The following is a 19,215-nucleotide window of genomic DNA, read 5'->3' as shown; positions in this document are numbered from 1 at the left end:
AGGGTCTTACCCAGGCCAGGGCCACTGGAATTATGAGGCAGGGGAGCACCAAAGTATAAAGAAGGGTTGGCTAAATTATGCAGCAAGAAAAAGGCAAATTATGCGGCTTATCCCAGCACATTTTTCAATACTATTACTTAATTATTTTGTAAAATTCACACATTAATACTGTCTGAGAAAATATTTCACCCCATTAGTACCAGCTTAACAACAAAATCCAGAAATAAGCATCTGAAAAATGACAAGTTAACCGTTGCAAAGTACCTTTCACTGCTCTCGAACACGTTCCCACATTTTATCAACTTTTCATCCCTTTGAGCGAGAAACCAATTGTTTTTTCTGTTCAAATCTGCAGATGGATTATGTGGAAAACACAGCACATCCATACATATGCGAAAGAAGCTGTGCCGCAGAATCCCATATTTCCAGTGGCCCTGGTCTTACCCTGAGCTCCAAGAACCTAATGACCTGCGCTTGATCAGTCGGCTTGCGAAGAGTTGGGTTCGATGTGATGCAAAAAAGGCCTTCAGTGAATGAATCCCTTGGTACATGTAACCCTTTCGCAATGGAGACTGAAGCCTTCCTACTTTTTTGCCAGTTTATAAAATAATGCTGCACTGGTGTTGGTAACCCCAATTTTATTACCAAGTGGTACAAAAGTCCTACAGTGCACTCTGCAAAACACATGTTAACCTCTTTTCCCTCTTGCTGTTTTACTATCATCTGATTTGCAATCCCAAAATGTATTTACTATGAAAATGTTTTGGCTAGAATTTTGGTTGAGAATCATGGTAATGCCCTTATGCTGGATATTTGTGCAGCACATTTACTTTTTGAGCACCAAAAAATGAAACTGAAGCTCTGTCAAAGACTCATCAACAAGAGGTAAAGGGCCAGATGTATCAAAGGGTTTCACCCATTTTGTGTCTATGGGGAAATGTGTTCATACATAAGGCCCATAGTGTCTTGTACTGTACCTTGTGCAAACAGGAGTCATTTTAAGAACTAGTCAATACCGCTATGGAGTGTAAATGAATGTGTGACAGCACTAGTTATTGTGATTATAAAACATAACTTGTTGTTATTATTCTCTGCCATGGTCTGGTGGCTTTGTAGGGCTGCCAACAATGGGCGGTACTCCCCAAATCAGCGTCACGCAACGGAAACGATGAAAAGCGGAGTCGGCCACATTGCAGGTTCCATACAGCTCACCGGAGCAGAAGCATGAACTCAAGGAGCTATCGTTACAGCTTATCACGTGACTCACCTGTGGGAATGGACAGTGGGGACAGAGGCCGCGATAGGGTTGGTGACGGTGTGCCAACGACCAGGCTCTTTCGGTTACTGCTCCGACAGCTGCAGAGAGAACGGAAATATGACCTCAGAATTATGACAACAGAAAGCAGAACATGATCTAAGTCAGGAACATTACTTAAGGCAGGCGGCTTCCTGCGAAAAACGATACGTCAGCGCTTCGTTCTGGGCACTTTACTCCTGGTACTCATATTAGAAGATGAGCCCAGGCCAAGTGCTTATAGGCAGGAAAGCAGTTCCATAAGAGAGCAATACATATATAATCCCTGTATGTAAACCCCTCCAGCAAGAGAACAGAATACAACTCTACACCAAGGTCTTCAAAAGGAGGACTCCAGCTGAAATATTTTTGTACCTGGAGCTGTTCCTCTCAAGGGATTTTTGGGCTGTGTGTGTGGGGTGAAGTGGGCCAGTAAGTATCTAAAAAGCCTTGCAGGCAATTTAGAAGGAGGTGACTACTGGAACAAAAGTTACTCAATATAGTTAAGTACCCATGTAAAGAAAATAAATGTATTTGCCTTCATAGTCCGTAAGAGATTTGCTTACAAATTAGTTAGGTGAGAGCATTATCAAACTTGAAGATTATTCAACTTAAAGGGCAAAGCAACAACAGCCTAGGAATGCAGAGTTTTCAACTGGCGACGTTCACAAACATTTAAGAAAAATGCAAGAACTTACAAAAAAAATGTATATGTTAAAAAAATACCAAGTAAACGTTCCCCTTCTGCGCCATAAACCCAGAGCAGTTTTAATATATTACGTTCCATCAAAAGACCTTTCCAAGTCCTGTGCGCCTGCATCCCAAGGGCTGTCTGTGGGCAAGGAGGTCAACGACCACGTAGTAGCAACAGAACGGCCAGAGTCTGGAATTAGCTGCACCCAGAGGAGGACTGCCACATCACCCCGTGGTATTGGCTATTTGGTGTAACATTACACCTCCAGGAAGTGCTTCCATTGGAAGGCAGAAGGGACTATTTTACTCAATCATCAAGAGGTTTGTCACATTCAATTCTTTATTTCCTACAAGTATCCTACAGATCTCTTTTCGTCTCTCCATATTGTCTCTTCCCTTATCCTCCCTTTCTCACCTCCCCTGCCCACTCCACTACCTCTCTCTCCTTTTTCCCCTCTACGAATTGTATTGCCTATTTTGGGGGGGGGGGGGGGATTTATTGTGTAATTGTTGAACTTTTTCTGTTACATTGTTGATTCTCTTGTATAGCGCTCTGATACCTCCGGGTCTAGCCAGCGCTATATAAAACTCTTTAAATAAAATAAATAAATAAATAAATATACTACATAGAAAGCAGACCTTTGCTGCTTTTGCACAGAACTGACAAAGCCAAGATAGCAGGATGTGACTGGGCCAGCAGTATCTGTACATGCAACGCTGCGAAAAGCATTTGTGAATGCCTGCGCTCACTTGTGGTGGCTACTAAAAATGTAGCATCTGCTTCGCCGAGGCTTATTTCCACTTTTTAAGGCAGTTATGACTGTTTTTAATCGGCAGGATGGACTGATCATCAGAGCTGGACAAAATAATTACTTTCCTCGTTCTTGGGGTGAAAATGCAAAAACTATCTTACGAAGACAGTCGGTCTTGCTTGTGAGTTTGGCGCAACACGAGACAGGCCTTAAAACGCTTTGAAGGAAGGCTAATAGATGTATTGGCAATACACCGTTCGGCACTCAGGAAATATTTGAAAAGGTTTGTATGTATTTTTCTGTGGAAGGGGAGGGGAGATGGCATTAGAAATAAAAATGAATCCATACAGCAATAAAGATAACTAGAGACAGAACAAAATAATGAGAGAAGGTGACTCGCTGAGAAGATGTGGCGACATCTCGGGTCGATAAGAACTTTTTGCGACATCGTCAAGAGCAAGAAGCGCTGTAATAGATAATGCAGTTGGGCCACTAAGAAAGCTCGCTAGCGCGACCAATGGCTGTTAAGTGAGCTTCAGAAACAGGTTTACCTTCATGTGCCTAGCGTAGGGAGATAAACTCTAGAACCGACACAAACAGAGCTGCGCCTACAAGATGCACCCACCCAGTACTGTTTGGATTTGGTACTCGGTGCAGCTGGACCCTGCTTCTGATTCACAACTATATCGATCGGCAAAAACCATGGACTTGACTTCAAAATTACACATGGTAAAGCAGTTTACGACTTATTTGTCAATTTGCAAACTTCTGGCATGCACAACTGCTGAGATAAACTTCCACAGAAAAGTACTGCTCGCCAGAGAGTGGATTTCTGTTTACATACCACTACTGTTGCACAACTTCCTTCTCAAGGGCCTTGTGGGTCGTGTTGGGAAACTGAACAGGTTTCTTGGGTTTCTTTACTTCCCATTACAACTAGCTTCCCATGAGTTTTACTTCTTAAAAAACACGTTTCAGAATTCGGATTAAATCACTTTGCAACACTGTTGACCCCACCGACCACTTTTGTGTTAATTAGGCAATCCCAAAACAGCTGAAGGCATTTCCACATACAACCCCTCGAACCTGCCTCTGTCCTGCAAATCGCCTATTGTGTTTTATGTCCAACCGCAGCCCAATTTTCCCACCGGCAACCCACCTACGAGTAAATTAAAATAAATCGGCTATTAATTCTAAATACACAGCTTCGGACAGTGTTGTCTTCGTGAATCTCAGGCGAACACATTTTTCACTGGAGCTAATTACTGGAGCCCAGAATACTTCAAGCCCTAAATTTAGGTCAAGAGGCTAAAACAACAAGAACTGCAAGCAGTCCGCAAACACGGCAGTATTATGTCAGGAGCAGTGTATGCACAGCGCCATGTGTATCTCATTTGAGCTTAGTATGTGAAATCTAAGCAAACGAGGTCTTCTAGTTTTGTAAAATATTGTCTTTTGGTGCTTCCACTCACGAGAGAAAAGGTGCCTGTCTGACAAGAGGTTCACAACGCAAGCCCAAGCTAGCCAGACCCAAGATGGCCACGGTTCAGCCTGAGGAGGCAGCGTGGGTTAAAACCAAAAGATGCTCACGGTGGTGGGGCTTGGAGGGGATTCCCAGGTGACTGGTCCTAGGGGCGCCTGACTCATCTTCTGGGAATAGGTCACTGCGCCAGGAAGCCAGGGGTGTGACGACAGCGTAGAGTCTGCTGAAAGGCCCCTCGGCTCTCCTGTGCCGGCAGCACTGAGGAAACTGGAGGGGTCGCTGTACACACAGCTACACGGACCATACAGGGACTGGAGCCGACCAGCAGGGGCAGGAAATGGACTCACTCGGGGGGACACATTTATCCAACACAGGAACACAACCCCACACCAGTGATGTGTCACAACTCAACCGGCATCCAGAAACCTTACCCAGGCGGTCGACCCCCTCAACGTGAAGGGAAATGTAGGTCTACAAATCTGTAGGGTAAGTGTAAGTGGGAAAGAACGAATTTATAAAAGGGATTATTGGGCGTTCGTCATGTAGAACATATGGTGTAAAGATACAGAAAGGGTATCTTGGCGCTGAATAACAGATGTTTACTGCCAACTCAATGGTACTCATTGTATCGACTTCAAAAGGATGAAGGGCTGAGTGAACCTGCTGAGATTTGAACCTGTGACCATGAGGTCGAACACAGGCCCCTACAGTGGGTACATTAGTCCACTAAGCCACCAAACCCAGCTATATATATATATATCACCTCCTATACAACACACTCTACATCCAGTGTTGCGGGAGACAGTCATATACATTTTTAACACTATGGAGCAACAGCTGGAAAGCGGTCTAGTCCCATTTTCCAAACGGCTTTTTTCACTTACTGGTCTAACTTGTCCAACCATCGTTAGGTCGATATATTTAAAATTGGGGCTGGCATTATGAAAGTGCGCAGGCACGCGCTGTGATGCACCTGTGGGTCTCAACGCGTGAATCTGCATCAGTGGCCATCTTGGAATAGGTTTTCTTTAATGTACAATTGCAACAAAAACCTTGGCAAAACCATTAGCTTGACATTTGGCAAAGGGCTCTCCCATATCGGGGGAGTGCGCATACATGGCGGTTCTCGTCGGGGTGGCAGCGTATGTGCGGCCGCTCTTCAGTAAGGCAGGCAGCGATTGGCGGGCTGCGTGGCCCTCCACACTGCACATGCGGAATGGGTGAGAAGCTAGCACTGGCCCTTGCGTGGGGAAAGGGATGGGTGTAAGGGGAGCCCGAGGTAGGTACCCTGGCAGGCAGGATGGCCCCCTGCACATGTGTAACCTGAATAGGATGTGGGTGGGTGCGGTGCTCCCCTAAGGAGGGACCGACCACAGGTCTAATGGACGGAAAGGGTGGGTCAGGATCAACCGAGAACACGGGGACCAGTCATCATCTCATTCGAAGGCGCACATTGCGGTACGCAGGAACATGTTTAGAGAGCGGTAGGAAAGCTAATGTATAGAGTCTCTGTTAAGGCTAGGCATCAACAGATGTAAATAAAGTTTTAAAGATTGAGTTACTGCTTATAAATAATTGTAATGATGTGCATTTTATAATGTTTAGTATGCATTAATAAAATACAGCTGGGTGTTAAGACCCCTAAGATTGCGCATCTTCCTTGAGAATCTGAGGAGAGATGGAAGGGGTGGGGTGAGGCGGATTTTGTGGGTTGGGGAGGGAGGACTCAGCGCTGCCAGGCCATACTACAGCTGAGACCTAGTGAATTTGCACACACTAATTCACTTGGTTTCATTTCAGGTTATTTTGATGATATTGTATCAGAGCACACGTGTATCTCATTACTGTAGGCTAGTGGGAGACCTTACATTTTCCTAAAAACAATGAATGCCCACTTTGGGTGTCTGAGTACCCATTGGGTGGAAAGGATGGGGGGTGGACTCACTCCTATGTGCCTCACAGCCTATAACAGGGGAGGACCAGCTGTCCGGTGACCAGGAGTGCGTCAGTCCATTGCACGCATGGCAGAAAGTAACCAGAAAACCTCAGGAGGCCGCGCCCTCCAGGAGACTGGTACGCTTTAGGCCCTGGAGACATTTCAAGGGTAAAATCGGACTGAGTCATCAAATGAGGGTTTCATAACAGGAACCGGTGTCTCGTTCAAGAAAGCCTCCCCAAGGCTCTGGACTGTATCTTTTCTCAAGACAGCACACTCTTTCATATCCAAACTTGAACCGAAGAACTCACCTGACGAATGGAGCCCCTGCGCAGGCGCCAAGAACCTTTAAACAGATGATTTCACCTAGAGTAGGTTTCACCTGAAACGAGCTTCTCAGAGAAACTTTATAAAGATTTCGAGAAATTTGAGTTCATGTATTGCAGATTTATTTCACTTCTCTGAGCCCAGCTTAAAGGAAGGCTCTAAGGCTAGTTAGACCTGATGCTATAGATTGAAAAACGCCCAAGACTCAATCAAAACAACATTTGTTTGCATGGATGTGTATGCCCCCCCCCCCCAGCATATTTGTATTATCCATATATGACAGTAGCTCCCGCGCGCAGCGTTCACGCGCAGCGTCCGCGCCCAACCCGCGCCGAAGGTGCGCCAAAGGTAAGCCCGTCTACGCCCGACCGCGCCCAGCGCCAGACCCCCTGCCCCTCGCGCTGCCCTGCCCCCCCGCATTACCTACGATGCCACCACCCTCCTAGCCCTCAACCCAGGTCGCGCCCCCAACTGCGTCCAAGCCGCTCCTGGTCGCACCCATGGACCGTTCTCCTGCCTCTCCTGCAAATTTAGCGGCACCGACAACATCTCCGCTACGACCACACCACAAATTCCCGACCCCAACCACCTACAATGCATCCTTCTCAACACCCGCTCGGTCCACAGGCACGCCATTGACCTTTGGAACCTACTAGACACCATCTCTCCTGACGTCGCCTTCCTAACGGAAACATGGATGAACGCTTCCTCCGCCCCTGACATCGCCATCGCTATCCCTGATGACTATAAGATCACACCGAGGACCGCACCGACCATACAGGAGGAGGAATCGCTATCGTCCATAAGAAATCCATCCGCATCTCCACCAGCTCCGACGCCAACCTCGCTAACTCCGAACACCTTCACTTCCAGATCCACATCGACCCCAAGACCACACTCAGAGGCACCCTCCTCTACAGACCACCAGGACCCCGCGCAAAATTCAGTGAAGACATCACGGACTTCATCACCCCACACGCGCTCCCCTCCAATGACTACATCCTTCTGGGAGACCTCAACTTCCACCTTGAAAAGATCAACGACCGCAACACCGCCACCCTCTTAGACAACCTCGCCAACCTCGGACTTAAACAACTGGTCACTTCCCCCACCCACATCGCAGGTCACACACTCGACCCCATCTTCACCTCCAGCAACCATGTCTCCTTCAGCCACACTACGGATCTCCTCTGGACTGACCACAGCTGCGTTCACTTCACCTACAACAAGCCGAAACCCATCATCCACCTCCAACCAACTCTACAAAGAAACTGGAACAAAATCACCACGGATCAGATCTCCACATCGCTCCTTCGAACCTCCCCAGCCCTCTCTTCTAACGCCAACGAAGCCGCCTCCAACCTCACCCTTTGGTTATCCAACACCGCCGACACCTTAGCACCACTGAAAAAACGTCAACACAAACTTGGCAACAAGAAGGCCTCATGGTTCAACGATGATCTCAAAAAGTCCAAGAAACTGTGCCGCTCCCTTGAAAAGGCCTGGAAAAAAGACCCATCCACCAGCAACAAGGACGCCTTCAAAAGCGCCACCCGTACTCACCACCAACTGATCCGAAAAGCCAAGAAAACAGCATTCAAGGATCGACTTGACAACAACGCCCACAACAGCAAGGAATTCTTCAACATCGTCAAGGAATTTTCCAACCCCTCGGCCAACTCCAACGACATCACCCCCTCTCAAACCCTCTGCGACTCCCTAGCCTCTTTTTTCCACAACAAGATTGCTGACATCCACAACAGCTTTGACAACCAACCCGGAAGCCAACCCACCCTACCATCTGCTGACCATCTTCCCCCCGTAAACACCCTTAACGCCTGGAACCCAATCTCCACTGAGGACACCATCCGCCTGATGAATTCCATCCACTCTGGATCCCCCACAGACCCATGCCCCCACCACATCTTCAACAAAGCAGACTCCGTCATAGCTCCGCACCTCCGGGACGTCATCAACTGCTCCTTCAACTCCGCCACCTTCCCAGAAGACTGGAAACACGCTGAACTCACCGCCCTTCTGAAAAAACCAACAGCAGACCCCACCGAACTCAAAAACTACCGCCCCATCTCGCTTCTTCCATTTCCGGCCAAAGTCATCGAGAAAGCCGTCAACAACCAGCTCGCCGCCTTCCTCGAAGCCAACAAATCACTCGACCCCTCACAATCTGGCTTCCGAGCAAAACACAGCACTGAGACCGCCCTCATCGCAGCAACAGACGACATTCGAACTCTACTGGACAATGGAGACACAGTCGCCCTCATCCTCCTCGACCTCTCTGCAGCATTCGACACAGTCTGCCACAGCACCCTTTTACAACGCCTCAGAAACATCGGAATCCAAGAAAAAGCACTGGAATGGATCACCTCGTTCCTAACCGGAAGAACCCAGAGAGTCCGCCTCCCACCATTCAAGTCCGAGGCCTCCGAAATCATCTGCGGCGTACCTCAAGGATCCTCACTCAGTCCCACCCTCTTCAACGTATACATGAGCCCCCTCGCGGCCATCGCCCGCCAACACAACCTCAACATCATCTCTTACGCTGACGACACTCAACTGATCCTTTCTCTCACCAAGGACCCCAGTACCGCCAAAACTAACCTACACGAAGGAATGAAAGAAGTCGCCGAATGGATGAAACAAAGCCGTCTGAAACTGAACTCAGACAAAACAGAAGTCCTCATCTTAGGTACATCCCCCTCTGCATGGGACGACTCCTGGTGGCCGGAAGCCCTCGGAAAAGCACCCATCCCGACAGACCACGCACGGAACCTTGGCGTCATCCTGGATTCTTCACTCTCAATGAACAGACAAGTTAACGCCGTCTCCTCTTCCTGCTTTAACATTCTTCGCATGCTCAGAAAAACATTTCGCTGGATCCCCTCCGAAACAAGGAAAACAGTCACCCACGCTCTAGTCACGAGCCGACTGGACTACGGAAACACCCTCTACGCAGGTACCACCGCTAAACTCCAGAAGAAACTACAACGAATCCAAAACGCCTCAGCCAGGCTCATATTAGACATCCCACGCAACGAACACATCTCTGGTCACCTTAAAGACCTCCACTGGCTACCCGTCAATAAGAGGATCACTTTCCGACTGCTTACCCACGCACACAAATCACTCTACGACATCGGACCAGACTGCCTCAACTCTCGACTGTCCTTCTACACCCCCTCCCGCAAACTTCGCTCTTCCAGCCAAGCCTTCGCCACTGTACCTCGCATCAACAAGACCACCATGGGAGGCAGATCCTTTTCATACCTGGCTGCCAAAACATGGAACTCACTCCCCGCCTACCTTCGCCTCACCCAGAATCACCTAGCCTTCAGAAAGCAGCTTACAACGTGGATATTTGACAAATAATCCTCCTCCCCTTCCTAAGCGCCTTGAAACCCTCTGGGTATGTAGTGCGCTATACAAATTTTATGACTTGACTTGACTTGACAAACATTATGTAGTGATGATCAACGTTGGTCCTTGAGCTTGGATCCATGGTGGATTTCCAAGATAACTAGATAAGATAACATTACTCTAAAATGGAATTTATTTACATTGCCAATGCTTAGTATAAACTTTTTGCATAGATCGGCCCATCCTGGACCAAGAGTGACCCCCCCGCCCAGCCCCCCGGGTGAGTTACCGGTGCATCATATTAGGAGCTGGTGGCATGGGTCTTTAGCCCGGAGCCCCCCGTTCGTATATCCCTCAACGCAGGCTGGATTGTATTTGCCACATCAAGGATCTGATGATTGTCCTGTCAGTAAAACATGTGTCAACCCACCCAGGTATCCTTTTGATTTATTTTGGTTTTATAGCTGCCAGTGTGTGCATGCCATGCCTCTGGAACACTTTTAGCCTCCATCTCGCTTTCTCTGATTTGTAAGGCTGCAATAGTCCATTATCGTGCAATGCTTACCAGTGTATTTATAATTCTCCACCAACATTTTCTGAACTAGGTCAAGCTAGGCATTTAATCCTCTGCATCCCATAACAATGTTAATCTGCGGGCACCATATTACATAAATGCCACTCCTATAACTATAAATCAACCAGAGAGTAGCCGTGCCACCTACAGCGTATTCCCATCCCTGGCTACCAACATGAAAACCTCAACTTAAGGCAAAGAGGCTGCAATACCTGTAACATTCCCATAACACATGAATTCCACTTGCTTTTCTAGGATTTTAAAAATCCTATCAGAACTTTACACACAAGCGGTGCACACTCTGGGCAAACACAAAAACACGGTTTAAATATCACAAGCCCCGGTGCTTGAGGGGTGTGGCCTCTGCGGTGCCTACATGGAGTCCATTTAGTGTCCTCTCCGGAAGCTCAATGTGTCAGAGACCGGGCCACCAGTGCCTCTAAGCGGCTCCATAGACCTTACTCCCTGGTTGCTTAACTGAGCTCCCATGGGTTGGGTCATGCCACTCCAGGGTGGGCTCCATAGGTCACTAGATGGAGTCTTAACAATGCGTCCATGCGTGGGTATTCAGTCCTCCTCATCGGCCTCCATGGTTCACAACTTAGCTTGAGAGTGCCCGACTTGGAGGTTCAGTCCATCTTTGGTGGACTCTGTGGTTCAAGATATGGTCTCTTCATGGTGCTGCCAGGGTTGAGCCTTCAGTCCCTCCTGTGAAACTCCACATTTCACCACATGGTTTCTGGGGTGGGGCTTCGGTTCCTCCTGGCAGCACGCCATATAAAATATACAGCATCCGACTCAGCAAGGAACATCGATGGCTCTTCCTACTCTATGACACAAATCTCTTCTAAAGACAAGATTGTGCCTGCAAGGCTAGGTCTGTTCTCGTATTCTCTTTAACACTTCTCTGAACGGAGACACCCCCGCTCCATATTTATAGCAGGCGGCCGAACTTGAAGTACCTCACCCCACTACTCACAGAGAGCCCAAACTTGAACCAAAACAACTTCTGACCATATATTCCAACGGGCACCAAGGAACCAGATGGAAGTTGTAGAGAGTCACAACCCTACCAGGAGTACCAAGCATTATGTAACCGGTACAAGCAGTGAGAGCAGAGTCCCATTTCATTCTGCAAAGCAACCAAACTTGTAAAATAGCTTGTTATAAACAGAAGGATCATCAAGCAAAGGATTCACCAATCGGTACAGCCGTGACATCTCCAAATTAGAACTGTAAATTTAAAGAATACAGGTACACAAGATATTAAAAATCTTCTAATAAAGACTAGGACATTTGTTTAGAGGAGCTGTTGTTGAGACGAATGCTAGGTCGAAGTCAGCGATGTTTTTGAGGTTGATAATGTTGACACAGATTGGTTTGTAATTGTCGTTTTGAGGAAGTGTAGATTTGCCACATGACACAGAAGGTGCAAGAACCAGATGTGACAGCCATGCCTGATGACAGAACATCTGAAAGTGAGCCACCAGCAGCCAGTGAAGGAAAAAGTGGGGGTGGGATAGCAAAGTAGTGAAGAGAAGAGACATTTGCAAATGCTAGGAGTTTCCAAGTGACGTTGGTCCTGCAACAGCCCATCTTTTTCCAGTAGCACTCGTGCAATGGAGAAATCTGCCCATTTCACAGGAGCCAGGTTTGCTACCCGACTGATCGGCCTATGCCACAACCAGTCGATGAATGCCAAAAACAGTAAGTATGCTTTCAATACAAGAGTGGTCCGTATGTAATGTTTGTGGTAGTCACAGCACGACACATCAGCTGCTTGAGTCTGACCCTGGAGGCATAGGTGTTCATCAGGAGAGCTCTTGAACAATCAGTAAGTGGCGGCCAGACCCAGGGCCAAAAATGCAAACCGACAAGATGCCCCAAGCGAGCAAAGCACACGTCTCAGCCCTCGCCGCCTGCATGATCATCATACGCTCCTCCGCTTTCAACTGCAGCACACCGACAACAAACAAACCAACCACACCTGGATCTGTGGGTACGGGACGCGCATGTTGGTAATCGAAGGATGATCTCCCAGCATCTGCTGCACCACTTCCTGGTGCTACTCTGCTATTGCCGCCCTCTAGCCGATTTTACTCTTACGGGCAGGGTTTTTTCAAGGCCCTTAGTTCAGGGAACCTAGATGCTTATACAACTCACACCATCATAGTTGACTATCAGACTAACGGGGACAAAGCGCTCCCGAAAACAGACAGCATGACTGGTCTGTTCACTCAATGTTGGCCAGACACCAGGCCGAAGTCATGAGCTTGTCACCCACAAATTACCACTATCAGTGAAAACACACCAACACCACAACACACAGAATCCATTAGGTTGTCACACCACAGACTAGGACTGGAAAACACTGCCCTGCTGACATGGTCATGGAGGGAGAAGGTCACCCTAGACAGCACTATGAAACAATGGCCAAGAACACGTAGACCACGCTTGTAGTTGGAGGTCTCAAAACTGGACCCTCACCCATCAACCTCTACCGGCCTCCAGTAAGAGCATCCCCAAGGGGCAAAAACATACGCCACACAAGGAACGACATACAAATTCAATGGCTTTTTAAAACAGACCATGCTGAGATACATAGCTTATTAGAACAAGCATTGGGCTGATTTTCTCATTCGACCCATCTTCAATGTCCTTAATTGCGAACCATTATTGGTACTTTTACCAAATATTCTTGGTCAGTGAAATTGCATCCTCGAAAATCTCCAAAACCTATTTTATTTTATGTGTATTTTGTACAAAAGCATTCAAGAGACTCTTTGCCCTCTTCAGCTTTGGGTTATTAGGGCAGACGACTGTCTGAAAATGCGGGCTCGCCTGATGGAGGGTTGGGTGATAAAAAAACAACCATTTCTACCCACATTAGTGCCAGTGTAGTGGTTTAGAAGTGTTAACCTTTACCTTAAGCTGGTTCTCCGTTAAGTCAGGAGTTGGGCATAGATCTTACTAATTTCCATGCTAAGCCACGCAAATATTAAATGTATCACCGGAAAAATATCTGTAGGGTGCTCTTTTGTTGGATGTAAGATGTTGGCAGCTTCCACCTAATCTGAGCCAGCAATGCGTACAGTTATTTCTTTTCTAAGTACCGACTGATTAATGGCCATCCAATGCCCATGTGCTCTTTCAATGACCTCGTTGGTCGTGGGACATGGTCTTCGTCTTGCTCAGTTGGTAGCCCTTTTAACTCTGCCCGATGGAGCCAGTTATCACCCGAGCTACTTACTGCTGTCTTTTAGTTGTGACAAATATGTCCTCTTGCCAACTGGGACATCTGGTTTCCTGGCGCTTAAATCTGTAGTTTGAATTTCCCTACCTGGTGTAGCACGGTGTTGCTCTGGTCCCCTACCCCGCCCACTTGTGCGGTTTGTCTAAGAAGGCTACAGGAAGAGCCCTCGTACTACTCCGATACATTCATTCACAGAGCTCAGTGTTGGAGAACGAGCTGAGGGGAGAGGCGGTAGCCAGAGATGCAACTGCTCCACACTCACTCACTGCCATAGCATCTTGGGGCGTGGTGGAAGAAGGAGACATAAGGGGTGGGTGAGAAACTAACCCCGGCCATTGCATTTATTAATGCATGTGGCAGTGGGGGAAACGTGGATGTTTTGCATCTGGAATTATGGAGTTATGGAATTTTGTTTGGTGTGCCAGCAACAGAATGTGACCACCGGCGTTGGCTGTCGGTGGCTGGCTCTTCTCTTGGTTGGCCTTCTTTTGTGTCTGTCTGGATAACCCTCTGGGCAAATATTCTGTGTGTGAATCTTTTCTATGAACTTTAACTCTTGCAATTGTTTTTGCAAGCTACAGACAGCAGCTCAACCCTTCCTCAGCGTGGTGCTTGCATCGTGCCAGGCAGGAAGGCACTCGGTCCAAGGAAAGGGATGCGTGTGGAAGTTCATCCTTGTGTAGGCCTAGGTCGACACTTGTACAAGGCACTATCTTGTGCGGAACCATCGGAGATGCTACATACAAAGACAGCGGTGCAGGAGGGTGAGAGGGAGTGAGTGAGGGAAACAATTGGTCAGTCATCCTGGTATTTCAGTGCAGTGGATAAAGGTGGCATAAGGGGAGGGCAGAGTGAGTCTGCTGAACCTTGTCCCTGGTCTCAAGGCAAACATGAGAGCAGTGTATGGAGGAAGAGAACCGTGGTGGCCAACCTAAACTGGACCTGGAAAAAGGTCAAGCAATACAGAGAGGCAAAGGGGCACAAGCGGAACAGGCGGTACAAAGACCAAGACGTGGAGTACACCAATCAATGACACAGCGTACAAACGTGGCATATTTTGTGGTCACAAAGCAGGTCAGTAGCAAACTACCAACAGCAAGAACACACTTAATAGCGCATAAGAAAACAACACATAACAATTCACCAACAGTTGTCCGCCGAAGCAGGACAGTTAGGAGGTGAACGCAGAAAGGGGATCTGGTTAGATAGGAGTCAGCAATAAAGAGTTGTGCAAGATCCCTTCTATAAACCTGTGCTGTCTAGATGTAGACTTTGGAAAAACGCCCATCAAGATACTGCCAGGCAACACAAGGCACAACAGACATTAACAAGGAAATAAACAAGGGCCCACAACCTCCAAACCTCCCTGCGGGTAATTGAATCTGACAACTCATAAAACCAACCCTGTACAGACATCCAAATCTGATGCTCAGCTGCCTGGAGGCAACTCCAACAAAGACCCTTGTCTTTGTAGCAGTCTGCGCCTGACCCACGCCAGTGCACACCACCCTAAGCAGACAGGATGGGGCCAACTCATCGAGTTCAAACCCAACAACAACACGCGTATGCTTCTAGTAGGCAGAGTCACGCCGGTAGTAGTATTTATAAAATAGTCATAGCTGTGCTAGTGATAAAGAAGTGGTTATGATTATTAGCAGAAAAGTGAGTAACATTCTTATCGTAGTACCAATACTTATGGAGGTTATAGATGTGTGGCCTCCATTGAGAATGTCCCGCTTCCACCGCCCCACCACCCACAGGCAGAGTCCCATCTGCCCTAAGTACAGATCCCCGGAAATGCAGCAAGGACCTCTTTACTGCTATGCTTGCAAACTCGTTACATCCACTTTCGCAGAGCCATAAAAACATGGCTTTTTAACCAGTAACTTGCTCCTGCCTCCCTCCTGAGTTTTATGTTCTGCTCACTGGCCTAGTGTCTTTCAGCGCCGGGAAACCCTTTTTGGGTAGCTGTCGCGCTTTAGAAGCCCAATAAATAAATAAATAAAATAATTGTTGCCAACCGCGCAGCATTTATATTACATTTTTCAGAAACAAAGCTCCAAAGTGATGGTTGGTGACTTACAAACCACCGAAAAATGGTCCCGATACCCAGGAAGATTCCTACATGCATTTGATCACAGTGTAAGAATCTGGCATCGTGGACGGCCAATATGGAAGGTATACATTAATAGGGCATACGCCCAATCCATAAGAAGTGGCAGCATGTGTCAGACGAGTCACTGCCAAACACTGACCAAAGGAAGAGCTGGCGAAGGCGCCACTGGGAGTTCCAAACCTCACAATTGAAGGAACCTACGTTTGGCAAAGCTCTTGATCTGCCAAACTCAAAATAAGGCACCGAGTGCCAGCAATGGTGCTACTATTAGGATGCTGCCGGAAGCAGAAATACTAATAGCCCAGGTAGTCTTAGTGACACTACTTAGTGCATAAGCAATAGTAGGTTCACCGGTTGAAGCATCAATGGTGGTGGGAGCCGTGGGAACTTGAAGGAGAGTAGCACAAATTCAACTTTCTGGATGGAGTAGTAGCACTAGAAGGACTAGGCCTGTGACAAGTATTTTTCTTAACGCATGTCCAAAGAGGCCACTTGCACTTTACCATGGAGAGGGTGCTCACACATCTGCATTCACTTTCTTTTGACGAATTTCATCCCCCCAAAAATGTAAAACAACAACTTTAAATAGACACATAAACAAGGGAAAAGAATTCCAAAAAAAAACTCGGAAAAATACAAAACATTGACCCCTGCCAAGTTAAGTTCTCTTTATACACTGCATCTGCTCAATTGTTTTTTCTTTTGGTGGGAGGGGGTGGGTGGATGGGGGAGGGGGTCGTAATTCTTTTTTTAAATATTACTACTCAAATATATTCGATGTTCAATTTAGCAGCTCCACAGTTCTGTTAATCCGTCAAGCAGAGATGTTAAAGTTATTACTACTACTTATTTGATGCACTATATGTGAACTGGGTGTGGCAGCCATGTTTGTGATGAGGCTTTCCATATATTACAGTATAGCCAACCTTGTGTGCGCCTGCATGGGAAGCCATTTCTGAAAGGGCTACCAAACAATTCCAAGATGGGCGGACGTGCGCATGGAAGGGATACCACCTTTAATGTTTGAGTAATAAACATTTACAAATACATTGGCAAAGTCAACGGCCTAGTACCAAACACCAAGCCTATTGGCTTTGCCAATGCTTTTGATTGCAGAATGAGGATTGCAAGCACGCTCTACACAAAATAGGCTTGCTGAGAAGATGAACGTTATGATGGGGAGTGGATAAAATAGCACATTTTACGCTTCTTTTTTCAAACATTTCACATCCTTAGCACTACACAATGTATGTGAAAATAGGAAAGTAGAGGGAGTTGAGCAGAACACTGTGATTTTTATGTCAATGGCCCAGGTTTCAGAATGTTGGGTCACTACTGCACATGTCCACTAAAAGACTATTAGTGCTAGAAGATCATGAATGCCCTCATAAAAGAAGTTACAAAAATATCACAGTGTAAACGGCAAAGTCTTTGGGGTGCTGCCACGTATCCGAGAACGGTCTCCTGTGTTTACAAAGTGTGTCGCACAGCAGTGGTGCCGGGACATTGAAGGCTCTACTTCCCACCCTGAGTCTGTTGAAATGATATGACTTCAAGACTAAAGTTGCTGGCCAAAGGCGGCTGCTGGCTGGCTGTGGACTTGACCGCCCTACTGGAGAGAAGGTTCAGCACTAGTCTTAGGGTGCTCTGTGTAAGACAATGGGTAGCACCTTGAATTGTATTTTTTGGCCACCAGGAGCTACGGAGGCCTCTCCGAACAATGCTGACCTTTATTATGATTATATGGTGTCTCCAAGATCTTGAGCGACCAGTAAGACGTATGTGGTGAGATGAGGTTTTTCAGTGTCATTCATCCATTACAAAGCAACTGGCTTCAGCAGATAGCCCTCAAATGAGGATGTCAACATCAACATAGTCCAAGGGTTCACGGTCAGCCTTGATGTGCCAGCAGAAGGCTGCTGAAATACTCCAAGAAAGGACCGAAACGGCTTGACTACCAGTAACAAGAGGCCGTCTAAAGCTGGTATTAATAACGGCCTGGTCGGCAATCAGCCTGGTACGGATCAACAGCCTCATGGAACCGTGCCTGAACTAGGCCGGGCAGGCTTGTCTGGAAGCAGGGTATTCAATTACTTCATTCCTAAAATACTTTTATTAGGTACATTTCATAAGCATTAATACCTCATTGACTGGTCTGTTGAGATATTTCTCATGTATACAACTCACAAGAAAACCATTTAAGATGCAGAAAACACTGAGAACAGAAGTCTGGCTGTGTGGTATGAAAGGACCACGTCAATTTAAGTTGTTTACGAAAATCTTAACTCTTTTTCAAGCGAAGCAAAAAACTTAACACACACAGACCATTGGATTAACAGCTGAGAGCAGAAACTGGACGATTCCAAAGGACAGCTGGCAACGCAATTTCACAATCCCTCATACAACTGAACCAACATAACAGTAATTACGGGGATTTTTTGGGGGAAGAAGTAATGTTCCGATCCTGGCAGAATGTCACAGTCCAACCCTAGGAAATGTGGAAATGTACGCAGCGGAATGTTCCAGAAGCCTGGAGGGTTATAAAAACGTATGCGGATTCTTTTCATCACACACAATTTCATCAAAAACTTTCCGGGTGGAGATCCGCGACCTGGTAAAGTTATTTTCACATGTTTTTTTTTGTTCCAGGGGCTTTACTTGACCTCCACTCTTGATAAATACTTAGAACAACCTGAAAAACTAACAAGACTGGCAGAAGATGGATCTTGAGGAATTTTCCAAATATGCCATAGATCTAGGGTTTTCGAGAGAGCTTTTTTTAAGGGTTTTTCGATGCAAAAAAAAAATGCTAAATGTCTTAGCTTCAGCACGGGTGCCAGTTTAGAGTTACAACCTGCACGTTCTCACCAATAATCCTTTGTTGCATGTTTCTTGTGATGTCATTCGTCGCTTTCCGAAACTGGCCAAACATCCATCCCTAAAACGTCCATTCAGATAAAGGCCAAATTCATATGCAATCAGAATCCCGCCACCTGACCTTTGCAACCATTTGTAATCGGTCTAGCATGCATATCAACAACGAAACGTGGTAAGAGTTTGATAGAGCAACCGTTGCATAAGGACTGTAAAGATGACTCGTGTTGTCGACTGTTTCTTTTAGGAGCGCGTGGTAAACCACAAACCACACTGCGCATCCGGCCATGCGCTGACTCAATGCTGACCAATAGCAGCTGCACAATTGTAGAATTGTTGCCCTGTGAGTCTCTCTTCCTCTTTCATGGATCAAAGTCCAGTCTGTGATTTGAAGACCCTATTTGGTCACTCTTGGGGACAGTCCTCATTGGATGTCCTCAGAAGTGTCACCAACACAACCAACCAACCAGCTTGCAGCCAGTGAGAAGAGCACAATAGCACCACAAAATATGGTGAATACCATCCCCACCTAATTCAC

At 46.9% G+C, this 19,215-nt stretch overlaps 1 protein-coding gene across 9 annotated transcripts in view; it reads right to left on the bottom strand.

Moving 5' to 3' along the window:
- Window positions 1-19,215, bottom strand: part of MAST3 (microtubule associated serine/threonine kinase 3) — a 189,584-nt gene that overhangs the window by 78,461 nt on the left and 91,908 nt on the right. For all 9 annotated transcript variants that reach the window (XM_086946984.1, XM_086946986.1, XM_086946983.1 and 6 more), the window contains one exon: window positions 1,268-1,356. In XM_086946984.1, coding sequence (XP_086803110.1) covers window positions 1,268-1,356 — 89 coding nt within the window. The remainder of the gene's footprint in view (window positions 1-1,267; window positions 1,357-19,215) is intronic.

This window comes from Lissotriton vulgaris, chromosome 12 (genome assembly GCF_964263255.1).
Source record: "Lissotriton vulgaris chromosome 12, aLisVul1.2, whole genome shotgun sequence".
In the NCBI taxonomy this organism is placed as follows: domain Eukaryota; kingdom Metazoa; phylum Chordata; class Amphibia; order Caudata; family Salamandridae; genus Lissotriton; species Lissotriton vulgaris.
The sequence above is the reverse complement of the archived record's forward strand: the minus strand, read 5'-3'. Positions and strand labels throughout refer to the sequence as shown.